Raw genomic sequence first — 14,982 nt, forward strand, 5'->3', positions numbered from 1 at the left:
GAGTTAAAGGTACTTCATTTCTCACTGAATGAACCAAGAGGCGCGCTATGAACCCTGTACATTTTGTGATGCACTTGATCTGAAAATCATTCAGTAAAGATGTGAAAATTCCCCTCCCTCCTTACAATGGAATTTCAGGAGGGTAAACATCATTGCAAAGGGTGTTTCGCTTGTGACGCAGACCTCTTCTGCTTTTTGTCCGAGAGTATACCGTGAGATTCCTATCTGAACTTGTTATGGGCATAGTTTACAAGTTTTGGAGCAATCACAAAATGAAGACTACGTAAAAATCATATGACGGAATGCTTTTTACAACTACAGTCTTTATGTCTGCATACTGTAAACGTTTTTTTGCCTTGTGTGTTATATTCGATTTTAGAATTTATAAGATCGTGGTCTTGCTCAAAATTTCTGACTAGTGTTACCGTCTACTTAAATCTTGTGCTAATGCGCCTCTCCACAAATAGCTAGCTTTTTTCGCAATAATCCTATTGTTGATGGTGCTAAACGTTCCGAAATTGAGGATAGCTTGGTCAGTGTGCACTGAAACCTCTCCTAAAGATTCCAGCCTCTTGGGCGGAATAAAAGCCGGAAAGATTCAAAGAAACCCACCAAGTGCCGCGGTAGAATTGAGGGACCACCTCGATCTACCAAACTGTCTACATAAAATTTTCTCTCAACATGCATTCCCCTAAATCAGCGTAGTCCAAGTTTGGGGATTCGATGACCTAACGGCAGTAGCCACTAATGACTTAAAATGACTTTCTCAGATCGCTTGTTCCCGGGATGGTCTGCACCAGCAAATTTGCGCAAAACTGTTGAAATTACGGAGTTATGCTGCAGCTATTCTATACAAAGAAACGAAGGACTTATTGACTTTTGTGAAATACAAACCCATTTACCTGATATCATGAGGTGAATGAAACTGTATCAAAAAAGACGAAACAGTCCATTAGCAAAGAGCAGTTTTGACTGCAATATTTTAGCGACAGGACAGATGGCGAGTGATTCATCTTACTTCAGTTTCAACTACGAAAACCCAGGGGCTGAAGCAGTAGTTGGTGTCGGCAACTCTGCTGGGTCACTATCCGAATTTTTATCACTTCTGGAGTCTCTAAAAGTGAACAGTTATTTGAAGCCCATATGATTTTGAATTCAAACTTGCCTATCTTGGGTGGATGCCAATGTCACCTGAAGTCACCAGCTGGTTTTCAGTCTGGTAATCAACATAAGTTCATTTTGGGTGATTTCAACTGTGATTTCGTCCGCCCAGTGAAGCAAATCTATTCTAAACAACCGAGAAACACTGCACAGCTGTTTCATTGTTGATGAGAATCACCAGTAGTGCGCAACTCATGAAACCCCAAGAGAGTTCTGAACTCGCGACTTTCTTGTTAGTCGTTCAAAACCTAGCCTTTCGGCCACAAGCGCCCAAGAAGCAGTGTAATTACCCTTGAATTAGATTTTACATAGATAGCTTGAGTAAACTAGCTGATTGGAGATAATACATGCGAAATTGCTCCATAGGCAACACTAGTTTTACTGGCTTCATACAGTACTTATATGGTTGCTGAAACTTCTTCGAAAGAACGACCGGTTTCACCCTTGTTGATGCTCAATAGGTAGACCCCCCCCCCCGAGTTTCCCTCAAACTTATGTTCTATTTGAACACGAATTGGACAGATTCAGATTTATACGCTCATTTGAATATCAATTTCCTTTTGATGGAAGACTCACCTGTACCCATTGAATCTCTCGTTATGATGTCCAGCCACCCTATGAGTAGCGTATTACGTCTATGGAATGTATCGCGATATCTCCAATATGGTGCCAACTGAAGAATGAGGCGACCCGGCGTGGCAGATTCAGTTGCGTAAGAACGTCATAAACCAGAGATTCACCTGCGCTGTGGGTCAGTCTCTGGTCAAAACCGAATTAATATTCAAACCAGTGCATTCGTCTAAATCTAGTTTTGCTCGAAAAATTGCCAACAGATGCATTTCGTTGGGAAGGGGTGCCTTTTCATCCTGCGGGCTGAGTTACGTAGTAGTACTAGATAGAAGAGCTCCATGAAGAGTGTTGCAATTATTATCATTAATTTGTGAAGAGCATGGTCACAAACATAAGAAGTGAATGCAAGCGATGAATGCGAAAGAGTAACAGGAGAATATGGGAGAAAAGAGAGAAACGTCTCATTCGAAATCATGCCAAGGACAGTGTCAGTCTGATGAGGTGAATCCCAAAGTATGTAAAGATTTTGGTATGGGAACAGGCGTCTAAAGACTAACAACCAAAGAAAGGACAAACAATGGTGAATGCTCTTCAAGGCGCAGTATGCGCTAGCACAGTCAAGACTCGCACATCAGGCACAAAGTGTTCGTCATACTGGGTCTGGTGTGAGATTAAATGGCAAAAATATACCTTCAACGCCATGTGCCACGCATAAAAGTGTCATAAGTACGCAGAGAGCCCATAATGGCAAGCAAACACAAGTCACTGACTGCTTATAACTACCCGACACACTTAACTTGACCTCACAGTTCCGAGCTTTCAGTCGATCGAGAGGCGAAACTGTGTTTGTCCTATAATTTTGACACAGATTTCTAGAAAGTTACAGTAAGTCACTTTTTAGTGGTCTTACTCAAGCCACTAAATCTACAGATTCCCGAGAAGTCAGAAGCCAGCTACCGGAACCATCCCGTTCTAGCAAGTCGAGGAAATGTACAGTGGAGATGAGAATAGTTCAAGCATTTTGGGGTCATCGAATTTCTAATTTATGAACTGATATTCATACTTAGTTACCCTGAAACTAACTAACAGCAACCGGATAAAAAATAGCACTTCCGGACTTAGATGGATGACTGTGAAATACTCCTAAATGAAGGGTTACTTTAAGGTTTAAAGGTTATGAGAACGACGGCCCCACGGAGAAGCACTTGTACCTTCGTTAATCCCTCCAAATCAGTGACAGCGACTGAGTTCTGCAATCGGATAGAGATCAGCTCTCAGTGGTCCTCAGGATACTGAGCTGTTATTATCATACGTTGGATATCCTGAAATCGACCGGAAGTGTCTCGCTCACTTCTTTAAACATCGGCTGTGTAAAAAAACCACAAAATATCATTTTGAGCTGCCCAGGATAATAATATTCGGAGGTTGACGAATTTTCAGCAACCTTATGGATTACAAATATACATGTGTCGCGATATCTCGAATATCATAGCGACAGAAACACGAGGTGGCCTGGTGTCTGGAAGCATCACAAACGAGAGATTCAGCTAGGTTTCAGGTGAGTCTCTCGCAAAACCAAATTAGTTCGCAAATGAGTGTGTTTCGCTAAATTCGGAAGGTTTATTTCGAAGAGTGCATTGTTCATAAATACTAATAAACTGGTTTATGTTGATGAAGTAATATGAGTCATGAGCTCAGTTTATGAGTCTGCATACGAACCTATGAAATGCATTCGCTTCAACAGCACACAGCCTCGAAGACCCAATAGGAGTGGCTTAGCCAAATTTGAGTTATCGTTTCTTGTGTGCCCGCTTCACACACTGATTTGGCGCCGATGATTCAGTGAAAAAATTTTAATGCAAACTATCTTCGAGGGAGGTCTACATCTGCGACAGAAAAAGAATCGATCTATTTTAACTTTGTTATCTGGTGCACATTGTGATTTGAAGGGGCTTATGGAGAGCACTGTCGGTTTTCTTAGTGCAGCCAGCAATCCATTATTCCTGCGCTGGTGAGCGAAAACTCGCTCACCGGTTTGCTTGCCAACTTTAGCCCTGTATTGTGTGGTTACCAACTGAATTACGAAACCTTGTTCCTAACACTACCAATTCTCCAGGTTGTTCGTTTGACAGATCATATTCTGGGACGGTATGGAGTGACTTTGACGTGAATTCAACCAGCATTACCTCGGTTAATTTGTCTTATTGCCCATGGGGTTAGGCATTGAGGTTTTACAGGTAACGCTTCGGGACCTCTTTGAATACCGGACTCAGGTAAAATTCCATACGTGGACGAACTTGGAAGAAAGCGTAAGAGTTCATCAAGGAAGCCTTGATTACCAATGACTCCTGCGAAACGTTCTCCATGTGCTGTATAGGTTGACATTCCAGGCTGACCGTGCTTGCTGCCTCTAAACCAGATGAATTTGTTTAATTGCCCAACAACGGTTACCGAGCGGATAAGATTACGAACTACCATTTTGGTGACCAAGGTTCGATCCCACCTTGACGCCTTTGAATTGGTAACCGGCCTTGCTTGTGGTAATTTGCACACGTGTTGTTTCAGAAATATAAACGAAAAAATAAGTTTTTGAAAACATACCTAGGTAGTGAACTTCACGAATTTTTCAACTTTTCCACTCACCTATGCGTCTCCTCATTTCAGATTTTTTTCGCCACATGTTGAAATTCGTTTAGGGCATCACGAGGTCAGTTTGCACGAAACTCCTGTATCACATGTTATCCATCAGCTCATTTCCAAGTTTCAGTGAAGTTCATTTAGAAAGAATAGAACTGCTGGTTCAACGGACCTTCAAACACATTGCACGGTGGATTGCAAAGTTGAGCAAAATCCGAGTTGAAACTGGAAGCCCCACATCTTTAAGCTCATTGCCACCATCCAAGTCAGCTTTTGCTACTCCGTTCCATAGAGCCGTCCGTATGTGCATAGAAGCTCGATCGATTCGATTGCGGTAAACACAGATCGTGAGCTTTTCAGTCTTGCTGAATGCGTGACACTCACACTTTTCACGGTGCTATCCTTGCCGATATGCATATCGATTTTACGCCGGTAACTTGAAAATAGTCGTGAAATGTTTAGCCCACTGGAAGCTAGTTATCACACGAAAGGCTGGCTTAATAAAGCATGACAAAAAATTCCCGTTCGATCACATGATTTCGCTGGGCATTCACGATTTCTTCCATGTGGCGTGATTATTTATGTTTCCCTGTTCCTCAGACTAATTCATTGCCCTTCGGTGAGTGCTCAGGTTCCAGTGCTGAACTATTCTATTTTATACACAGTCGAGTCTACATTAGCTGTTTCATGACTCGATTTTTTCGAATTCATTTCTGGGTTCGTTGTTGAACATTTGGCGCCACTTTGAACTGCGCAACATCTTTCCCGCTTAGTTTGTCTGATAGCACATTGCCCTTTCTGTGTCATACCGCGTTGCTAACTGCCGAAGGTTCAGTCTAGCAGTAAGCTTTCCTTTAGTTTTGCTCATTATTCACTGGTAATTTACTATAGAACCACAGTCTATCTATCTATACTATCTCCGTACGTTTGATTCAATATATTGTTTGCTGCCCAATTTCGACTACTGAACAAACGCAAGTGAGGTTCATAGAATTCGGTTTCGTTGCAATTATAACTGATTGTCGTTCGCTGAATTAGACTACACGTTTCCCGTTATATAGGACACCTAGATCGTGTGTTTAGGCTAACTAACCAATTCATCGCTTTGAGATCACGGCCGTGGCACAGGATCGTACACTGTATATTAAAGAGTCAACCATTCAACTACATACGAGTCCTACTGATGTACGTTTACAGACATAATAATGAGGACTGATGTAAACTGTGCGTCAAACAGTTATCATAGCACTGACGCTTTAACAAGATATTCCTTTTTATTGGCGCAGTGGCAGACGGCATTACAGATGAGACGGTGGTATACCATGGCTTTCAGGATTTATGTTGACAGAAAATACTACTCATAGTTTTGCTGAAGACGCTTTCACAGACCACGACCGATCTTGATCTTCTTCGAGCTCATTAGACGGAAGAAGTTCTCAACTTTTCATTAGCCTCGTGTTCTGTTTTCACAAAATTCAAGAACTACACTCATTCACACACCATTTGGGATTCAAAAAGGAAATAATCTTTATCCTGGTGAATTTGCTCGGCAGAATCAGGTACGTTCGCTAATAACCAAGATTTCTCTCACAAATATTTCGATGTGTTACAGGCAACTGTCCTTAAAACAGCAGTTATGCCTTCGTCTTATGAATGTCAAGGCTCACCAAGAAAGGCTCGCATGTGCAGAGGTCCCGATCCTAGAGGAGATGCAGTGAAGCTGGTGACTTTCCACTGACGAAAATAAAGACCTGAGAAGGGATGAAATACTACTTTATCGTGTTTTTCTGCGTACTATTTTTGCCTTGCGGACAATAACTGGTCAGAAGCGAATCAAACAATTCACACACATGTATGTCAGTCAGCCCGTCCTCGGATAAAAGAAAATGACCAAAAACACCAGTTGAAACACTGTTTTTACATCCTTCCATAACTCCGAAGTGGCTACCTGATCGTGTTGCATCTCGTGCACGTGTTTCGAGAAAATTGATCAGCACAATACTACAGGTCATCTTCAAATAGAGTTGTTATTAAATCAATGTCAGCCTCGCTCAAAGGTTGTTTCCAAGTAGTAGCGAGGATCTATGCGGGTCGAGAGTAGAGCGGACCTAAAAGAACTCAGAGCGGGTTATATACTTCCTCTGAACTTTGTAGACACTAACGATCTCTGCGAACCCAGTCACTGTCATGGGTCGAAAGTTGCGTATGTTCGTTAGCGTAGCGGCATTGGTCCAAATCTGTTGGTACAAGACTTGTGTGCATGGCTCACCTCGATCATTTCATCATGGTACGTGTGATAGGATTCTGGCGAAAAATCAATATATCTGACACGTCCTAAGGCCACATGTTGATCAAACTTGAGGTAGAAGTGATGACACTCGCCGCGCACTAATAATTTCAGATTAGGTTTCACGGGGCTGTTCGTCGCCAGCTCAAGGATCACTGAAGCCCTAGTTGACTTGCTGGTCGGTTTTGAACTTTGACGTTTGTGATGTTGTGACAGGAGAAACTATAAGCAAAGACATGTTGGTTAGTGTTTCTACCAGATGTACGTTTTAATGTGGCAGGTTCCAAATACACGCGAGGACAGATTCGTCGTGCATGGTATCTCGCTACAGTGGACCCTTCATGAAGCATATCCAAGGGCACCCTATTTTAACAGTCTTCCAGAAAATACAAAAATATGCGCTTGTATGTAGAGATACCTGTAGAGGTATCACGTTTTATGGTCGTTGGCTTGTTCGATGAGCTGGGCAATTTGGTTGCAAACGTTTCATCACCAATCGAGGTGTTCAAGATGGACTATTCTGGAACCTTTCATGGAGTCCTTTAGACTTGGAGCAACAGTCCAGAAACTGCCATCAAATAGCCTGACATAAGTTTGGATTATGTCCCGTTTGGTGCTCACACACCTCTTCATCATACACACTTCATCTCTGATCGATTTTAAATCATAATTGCATTGTGACTGGACGTGTGTCGAGGCCGCAACCACATGGCCCAGCACAGCGGCAAAACCAACCGTCTATCTCTGGCACATCTGCCAATAAGCTGTTTTTGCGCGAAATCTTGATACTACATCGACCAACGTCTCCTGTACCTCCGAACCTCGGATACACTGAGTAGGTATACTTACTAAGATCATTGTATCCGTTCAATCTAAACAACCACAAACTTCGAGTGCTTCTGCGCGTGTTGCAGCGAGTTGCACCGATGTTGATGCAGACCTAAATATGCGAACTGAGGCTCTATTGTTCGACTGAGAACCTGTATGCAACTGACTCTGTGCCATCCGACTTCTTACTTCAATGAAAACTCGCACTAGTCGAAACACTGGAGTCTTTTTATAACTGTAGTTCCGAATGATTGGAAGACATCTATTAAGAGACGAGCACCCAAATATCCACCAAGAAGAGGCCGAATGTGACGCACTAGTCGAAACACTGGAGTCTTTTTATGACATTTGTTTATACACCTAAGAACTGTAGTTCCGAATGATTGGAAGACACCTTCTATTAAGAGACGAGCACCCAAATGTCCACCAAGAAGAGGCCGAATGTGATCACACTATCGGGAGATTTCGATGCACAGCCTGGGTATCCCAGTTCATCAGATACACAGCTTGATGACACGTGTGGTCTTGATGCAAAAAGTAATGACAATAGTTAGCGTTCTTTGCAACACCGCACTCATCACAGGCTGTATTTCAACAGTAATAAGGTAAGATGCAAAAGGCGCCAACTGGTGCCCTCTAATCATTAAGCAGTCTTGAAGTATTATCGGTCACAGTATCATCAGTTACCAATCGAACAGTGCACTACTTGACTGGAGATCATTTTGGATGTGATTGATCCCTGGTTCAGTAAAGATTTTCAATAGCTTTCCCCTTATTCAGCGACAAAAAGCCTTGTAAGCTACATGCTGGAGAACCAGAATAAAGGTTAATATGCACTGCATTACAGGAAGCTTTGGAGTTGACATTGATTGTAACTGGGAAGAGGTAACAACGTCTATACATAAGGCCAAGAGCCATACTTGTAGTGTTTCCGTGCACAACCGTGGACCTTAAAAAGGTCACTATCAATGCTTCATGCGAGACCATTTATTCCCTCGGAATCAGGGGGCATTCGGCAAAACGAATGACCACAAAATACGTACTCTGCTTGTGGACAGGGATATGGTGGAACCAGAAAGTTCAAACAATGAAAGGGGCCTGTTGGACAGGAAATGGATTCGGGTTGTTTCGGCTAATCCGCAAAGTAGGAATCAAAAGTGAATGGGGTTTCTGCGGACAATATTGGAAACATAATATATAAAAAAGACTAGCGGCGCTGGGCGGAGTATCTCTGGCGACAGTTTAGTTGGCCCTGTGCCTCTGTCTTTCATTTGACCCCCATCTTGAATCCCCATCAATTTATTTGCGCTCCAACGTGTCATCGGACTTTCGGGCCAGTTTCTCTCAGCATTGTTCAAAGCTAAAGAGAAAATTACATTCTGCTTGATTAGGTTTTTCCCCGGTATTTTGATATAAGAACATATCTTGGTCATTTAGGACCAATCAGTGGTCGTACCTGCATTCAAAATAGTAGTTTTAGCCACAGAAATATGGGTTTAATGCCCGCGGCAACGCGGATGTTGGCCTCGCCTATAGTGTTACACTCACATTTGACATGTGAATTGCAGGTCCGAAAGCACTGAGCATGATTTTAACCTGAGAAACGGTGTATTGATCATATTTTCACATTATGTCAAATGCCCCAGCAGTTTCTCGTAGATGGCTGACCAAAAAATCGCGGTTTCCCTGGAATTTAAAAGATCCTTCAACTCTATGCATGAACGGGCCCTGCTAAATATCCTCGGCAATAAGAGGATGCCCTGAACTTCGTGAGCATTTCTCATGAACTGTGTTTCCACACTTTCTGTCCGGTTAGGGTGGACAGTGAAGTGTCTCAAACCACCCTGACAATTTGTGAAGGACAATTTGTTAGGACTGTCCTTCCTATCATTTTTTGTTCAGCTTTGTCATCAACCTCATCATGGAATTTACACTCTATTGGACCACGAATCTAGGTTTCAAACTCAAATCCACAAAGAGATTATTGAGCTTCGTTTATGTGGACGGCATCGTTTTGTCTGACGCTTATTTGTCCGCACAAAGTATTTTAATCACATTATCTGTGGTGGCCCCATGTTTTAACATGCAGATTTGACCTCTAAAGGGCAAAGTCTCACTTGGAGATTGACAGTTTTGCTGATGCTTTCCCACTACCGTTTCAGAGCAGAAACCAATTCTGTTCCTGAGGCATGGGGATTTGGAACATAATACACAAGTTGGTCAAGAGAATACCCGATGAGCCCTTGATCAACGTGTGCAGCCGAATGTAAATTGAGCAGTCCAACCTCTCCATGTTGAGCTGTGCCAAAATGTCACTTATTCCCATAGACGAATGGAAACGAGTTTCAGAGGGAGGTGCTCCAACTTCTGGATGTGTCCATCATCGTCTCCACAAACTGATCCGTCAGAGATATTCGGACAAATTACAAGAAACTTTAACCCGCAACTGACTGCCTGGAAGGTACTGTGAGATGATCCTTTCGTTTCGGTGTTTTTACACCAGATCCTTCAACCGCTTTCGCACCTAATTTTCTGATGGGATATATCACTTGCCCACCAAAAAATAACCAAATACGATCAACTAGGATTGAAACTGTGATGAAAAACACGAGATGTCCTGAGGTTTTCGTGTACGCTGCTGGAAAGATGTCTATCGATCCGATCAGCTCAAGTCATTGGTGTCTAGACGTTTATTAGTATAATTTAGTGTTCATTCTAGAGGGCACGTGATTGAACTTACTTTGAATCTTGCAATTTGAACAGTCGGTAACCAGTGGCCAACATTACTTAGGACACTTGCGGTTTTCTTCCAAGCGGTCCCAACTGTTAGGTCACGCGCGCAGTACGGCCATCAACATCCCAGAAAAAACGTTGACGTAAATGCGAGCAGTTCAGCCTAACTAGATGATTAGATTGACAATGCATCTAGGCCAGTCTGTGATGCAGTTCCATGAGTAGTATGTTCTCTGTACCCAACTATGAAAATACCACAGGTCTATTGGAAACTTTGAGACTATGATGGGCTTGTTGTTGATCAGGATACTGCAAGGAACTTGGTCACTCAGATGGGGTATCTCCCAAAAAATATCTATATTGACATTGAGTGAAAATTTGGTCAAACTTAGACAAGCAAATATGGTGATACAAACTAATAAAGGATACCTCATTTCGAAAGCATTCCGACACGATCTGATCTGTCAATCACACAACAGCAATATGGATAAAAAAGGAGTACACAAAAAACAACAGCGGATGACAGTTTCTCCAAACACTTTTCACGTCACAAAGCAGGGCTACAATTTGGTCCATCGGAGCACGTATAAATTGTCGGTCTTCTTCAAAAACCTAGATGTCATGAAAAGAGTAGTAAGCTTGGAAATTACAAATCGCAAAATTCAATGTCGAGAAAATCGTCGCGTCCAGTGAATGTAAGCGGTTATTTGGGGGAAGGGAATGTGGTATTTGACTGTAAGGGAAACATCAAATTTTAGGAATGCCCGTTTTTTTGACATCACCGTTAGCTATACCATTATGGGATTCATAATAGTCAGCAATCAGACCCTTTGGGGCTTTTGCATAAAGTTCTGGTTTTGACAAGTCTTCAGAATTGACACAGTGTGCCTGCGGTCCGTTCTCGGGGTAAAACAAAAAGTCCCAAAGCACCTGAAAGAGAATGAGAGAGAGAGGAAGTTAAGGGAGCATGTTTGACCAGGGAGATCCGTTTATTCTAGGTAATGAAAGTATCTTACGAGTTTTCAATACACCAGTTGAAACAATTCCAAAACGGTGTGCATTAACCCATTTGAAAGGACAGAGTTTCTCACCGAAACTTTCAACTGCACCTATACTAGGATACAATGGTTTATCTGCAGAGCGATCTGACTTCAGCTGAGGTCATCAAGGATGCCATCGAAGAGGGTCAATCTTTCTGGAACACAATGCTTCAAAATCACTCGGCAAGCCTGCGATCCTTGCAACACAGGAGGGGCGTATACCCTTACCGACCAATCAGTTGGCTGGTGATCTGCTCGTTGAACTGGGCAATTATCTAGCAGAGGTTTCGCCACTAAATGATGGAACATCGTTAGTGTGCAGTTGGGTGGGTGAGAGGTAAAAGAGGAAGTATTTCACCAAAATATTACACGAGGAATGATTGACAAGACTGACCTCCAGCTGGGACAAGCTACCGATTACTCAATTCTCTTACCAAAAGCATACTCGTTGACAATGAAGCCTATATTCCCTTTTTGATACCTTCTTTGTTTTAACTGGGCGCCACAGTCGACACTGACCTACCATGTATGTGCGTGCAAGCTATCTGTTCTGCTATAACCTGTTCTGCTTTAGCCACCAGAGCTATAGCTCCAATACCACTGTACATGTTTGGGATGTGATACAGTCTGTGTCCAGCCGGGAACTATGATCACTATTTGGGATTGGCATAAGTAAAATTTGGCCTACCTTGCCCTACCCGGCGAGCGGAATGTTCTTAAGGGACCATTTCAGACCACTCGTGGGTTGTCTTCTGTTTCCGTTAGGTCGCTACTTCATTGGAATAAAGTGTTTTCCTTGCAATTACCAGAGGATTTCACAGTGCGGGAAAGCCAGCTTACAAACTTGTATCTCTCGTAAGCAAGGGAGTATCTGTTACAATGTTAACTGAATTGGAGATTGTTAAACATTTTTTTGTTTTCGGGATAACTCTTATGACTGGAACGTACTGTACTGACATCCACTGGGTAAATTTTTCGACTTTCATACGAACAGTCCAAATAATCCCTTCATTGATGAATCACTTATGAAGGAGCACGTAGTAACTTCATCCAAACACTATATCTTCGTATTATACACACTTCGAATACCTCCCATGGGTTTTCGCGATAACCGATCTGCTGTTTCTAGTGCCTCTGAAAGTTCCTTCATTAAAAAGTCTACCTCAGTATCAATCGAACTTTGATAAAAAAGCATTTATTGCTGACCGCAGCGCTCAGCAAAGTATGGAGAAACTTCCACACTACCTACTGAGTCCACAATGAAGGAAACGGTGCAAGAAGAGGTGTGAGTGTGGCCATACACAACAAACACCAGTCGTACAAAATAGTGTACAAAAAGTAACCATAAGGCGATATCTCAAGCTTCTTTGGGATTTATTTTAGAGGAAACCAGTATACACCGAACGCACAGCTCGATAACACAGACCTCAGTAGGTGTTTCGTATCGTTCGACACGCATAACTAAAGTGATCAGACGCCCCGGCAAACAAGCATATGAAGGTTAAAGTACACGAGTGTGTGTATGTAACTACAGTCCTGTCTGGAAACAAATCCAAAGCAAACAACAGTTGGCTTTACAATGATGGATGCGTGGAAGCAGCACGCTCCACTTTTTTGACAGAGTTAATGTGTACAATTCAAAAATGTGACCGTCGTTCTGAGATCCACGTGTGATTAATGATGACTCGAATATTTACGAGTTCAGATCAATTTACTGAATGATTACCAATCAGTTAGTAAGAAAATCCAAATAATGCATTCAAACAGAGCGTAGTTGAGTTAGTACTGAGCGAGTTAATTAGCTGGTCAGACGTTCAGTCAAATATTGGTGTATTCATTCAGTTGGATATTTGGCTATTTACTTATTTGTTCAGTTATATTATCATGAAATGTGCACTTGAGGTACATATCATAGGATCTTTCCGATAAAGGATACCCCTAACCTAGAGGCAGAGATCATAACCGGAGAGGTTACCCGTAAATAGACAGACATTCTCATCAACATTTTATCTTAATTTGTTCATTATTTTACGAAAGCCAATCGTTTGGACTTCCACAAATAATTCCAAAGAAGGATGCACTGTCATTGTCGGCGTCAAGTGAGTTGGTTGTGTGCCAAAAACCATACCAACATTAACTGGGAAAAATATAGCTGTCACAATTTGTACTAGGCTTCAGTATTCATTCAGCTGCGGTGGTTGGGCTCCTCAGTCCCACCTTTTCAGTTAGGCAAGCAAAACCCATGATACCTATCACCAGGCAGTCCACCATTCTAGGTGTGCACCAACTGCAAAGGTCCACAATATTCTAAAAAAACAACTAACAGTTCTAGCCGATCCAATTAGCAGAAACAATTCAAAATAAAGGCCGACCAAGTGGAGGCAAAAAAACGAATCTTCCAGCGTGTTATAAGGAGGAACATAAAACTCAATTTTTTATGCGTTGCAATTTGAAGATGCCTTGGAGAGACAGCGAATCACAGGTCCGAAGCAAAGAAAACGGAGAATTACGAAAACGTGACATAGTGAATCTGACAACGCGAATAGATTCTAGTTCACTCTGAGGCGTAAATCTTGCTGGGAAGGTCAAAAGATCCAGGTTTAAGGTCGTCACAACCAAGTTAAGGAATTCGACAAACGTTACCGCTCAAGCTACCCGAGGATAGAATAGGGAATTCAACAAATTTCATGTCCGAGGTAAATCAAAACGAACACTCATTGGGAGTGGGTCTTATCTGTCGCAACCGCCATACGTCGGAACCTTATTTAAATACGTAACTCCAAAATACTGGTGTCCTGTATACTCTCTAAAATCTGATTGCCGATCGCAGCTCCTGTGAATGCCAACGTACCCGTACTGCTTTCTACGCGTCTGTAGATTAATGTAGCCACTACCATCAGCTTCACCCGTATAGTGCGTCGGGCGTGGCCGTTTGATGGCCTTGGACCGTTCTTAGGATGCAATGCTACCAAACTGTATGGTAGGGGTGGGAGTCAATACCCAGGCAACAACGTGTTCATATACTAATAAAAAAGCACAGTGGTTTTACTAAATAAAGTGAGTTTTTATATAAGCGAACTGAAACCTTTTTTGATTGATTTCCGCGGTCACGACAATACAGAAGAATAAACAGTTTGACAGAAAAGGTTTTGAAACTTTGGCTGTCAAAACGCATCATTGCACTGCGGATGAGTTCTCTAAGCTTGGAAACGGGATGTCGATCACTGGCGAGACCTTCCCTATCGTACCTTTTAGATGAGTCACTCTAATTCATATGAGTAGACGAGTTATAGATCCACGCTCGATATCATTGCACGGGTAATCCGAGACAGCCGGACACCGTTGGTCAGTAGATTATGGTCAGCTTGTGCTTATTTCCTGTAAACTGAGAATTGGGAATCTTTGAGCCAGAAGCCTGCATCACACTGAAAAACAACACATGTTATGAATCTCCACATGCACTCAAATGGCGTTTTAGGAATTACTATTATAAGGAAAGAACTTCCATTGATGATGATGAAGACAAGTTTTAGGAATTTAATTGTCAGACTTTTCGGAACATAGTAGCGTGTAACGGCTCATTTACCAACCCTATTATCATCATAATGGCAGCTAAGAACTATGAAAGAACTATGCTCGGGATCAAAGACACCCATAACTTGCCCATATTCCACCTGGGCATGTCGACGAGCCTATCCTTATAGAACAATCGGCAAAGTGAGCACG

General features: G+C 42.3%; 2 protein-coding genes across 2 annotated transcripts in view; both read right to left on the minus strand.

Moving 5' to 3' along the window:
* Positions 1-3,260, minus strand: part of T265_07973 (hypothetical protein) — a gene marked incomplete at both ends in the record, with an annotated part of 11,368 nt that extends 8,108 nt beyond the window's left edge. Inside the window, 2 exons of the mRNA XM_009173650.1 lie at positions 2,387-2,582; positions 3,196-3,260. Of these exons, the coding sequence (XP_009171914.1) occupies positions 2,387-2,582; positions 3,196-3,260 (261 nt within the window). The remainder of the gene's footprint in view (positions 1-2,386; positions 2,583-3,195) is intronic.
* A 7,294-nt stretch (positions 3,261-10,554) lies between these two features.
* The window catches only part of T265_07974 (hypothetical protein), a gene marked incomplete at both ends in the record, with an annotated part of 41,476 nt that continues 37,048 nt past the window's right edge, over positions 10,555-14,982 (minus strand). Inside the window, one exon of the mRNA XM_009173651.1 lies at positions 10,555-11,146. The remainder of the gene's footprint in view (positions 11,147-14,982) is intronic.

This window comes from Opisthorchis viverrini, assembly GCF_000715545.1.
Source record: "Opisthorchis viverrini unplaced genomic scaffold opera_v5_192, whole genome shotgun sequence".
NCBI lineage: Eukaryota > Metazoa > Platyhelminthes > Trematoda > Opisthorchiida > Opisthorchiidae > Opisthorchis > Opisthorchis viverrini.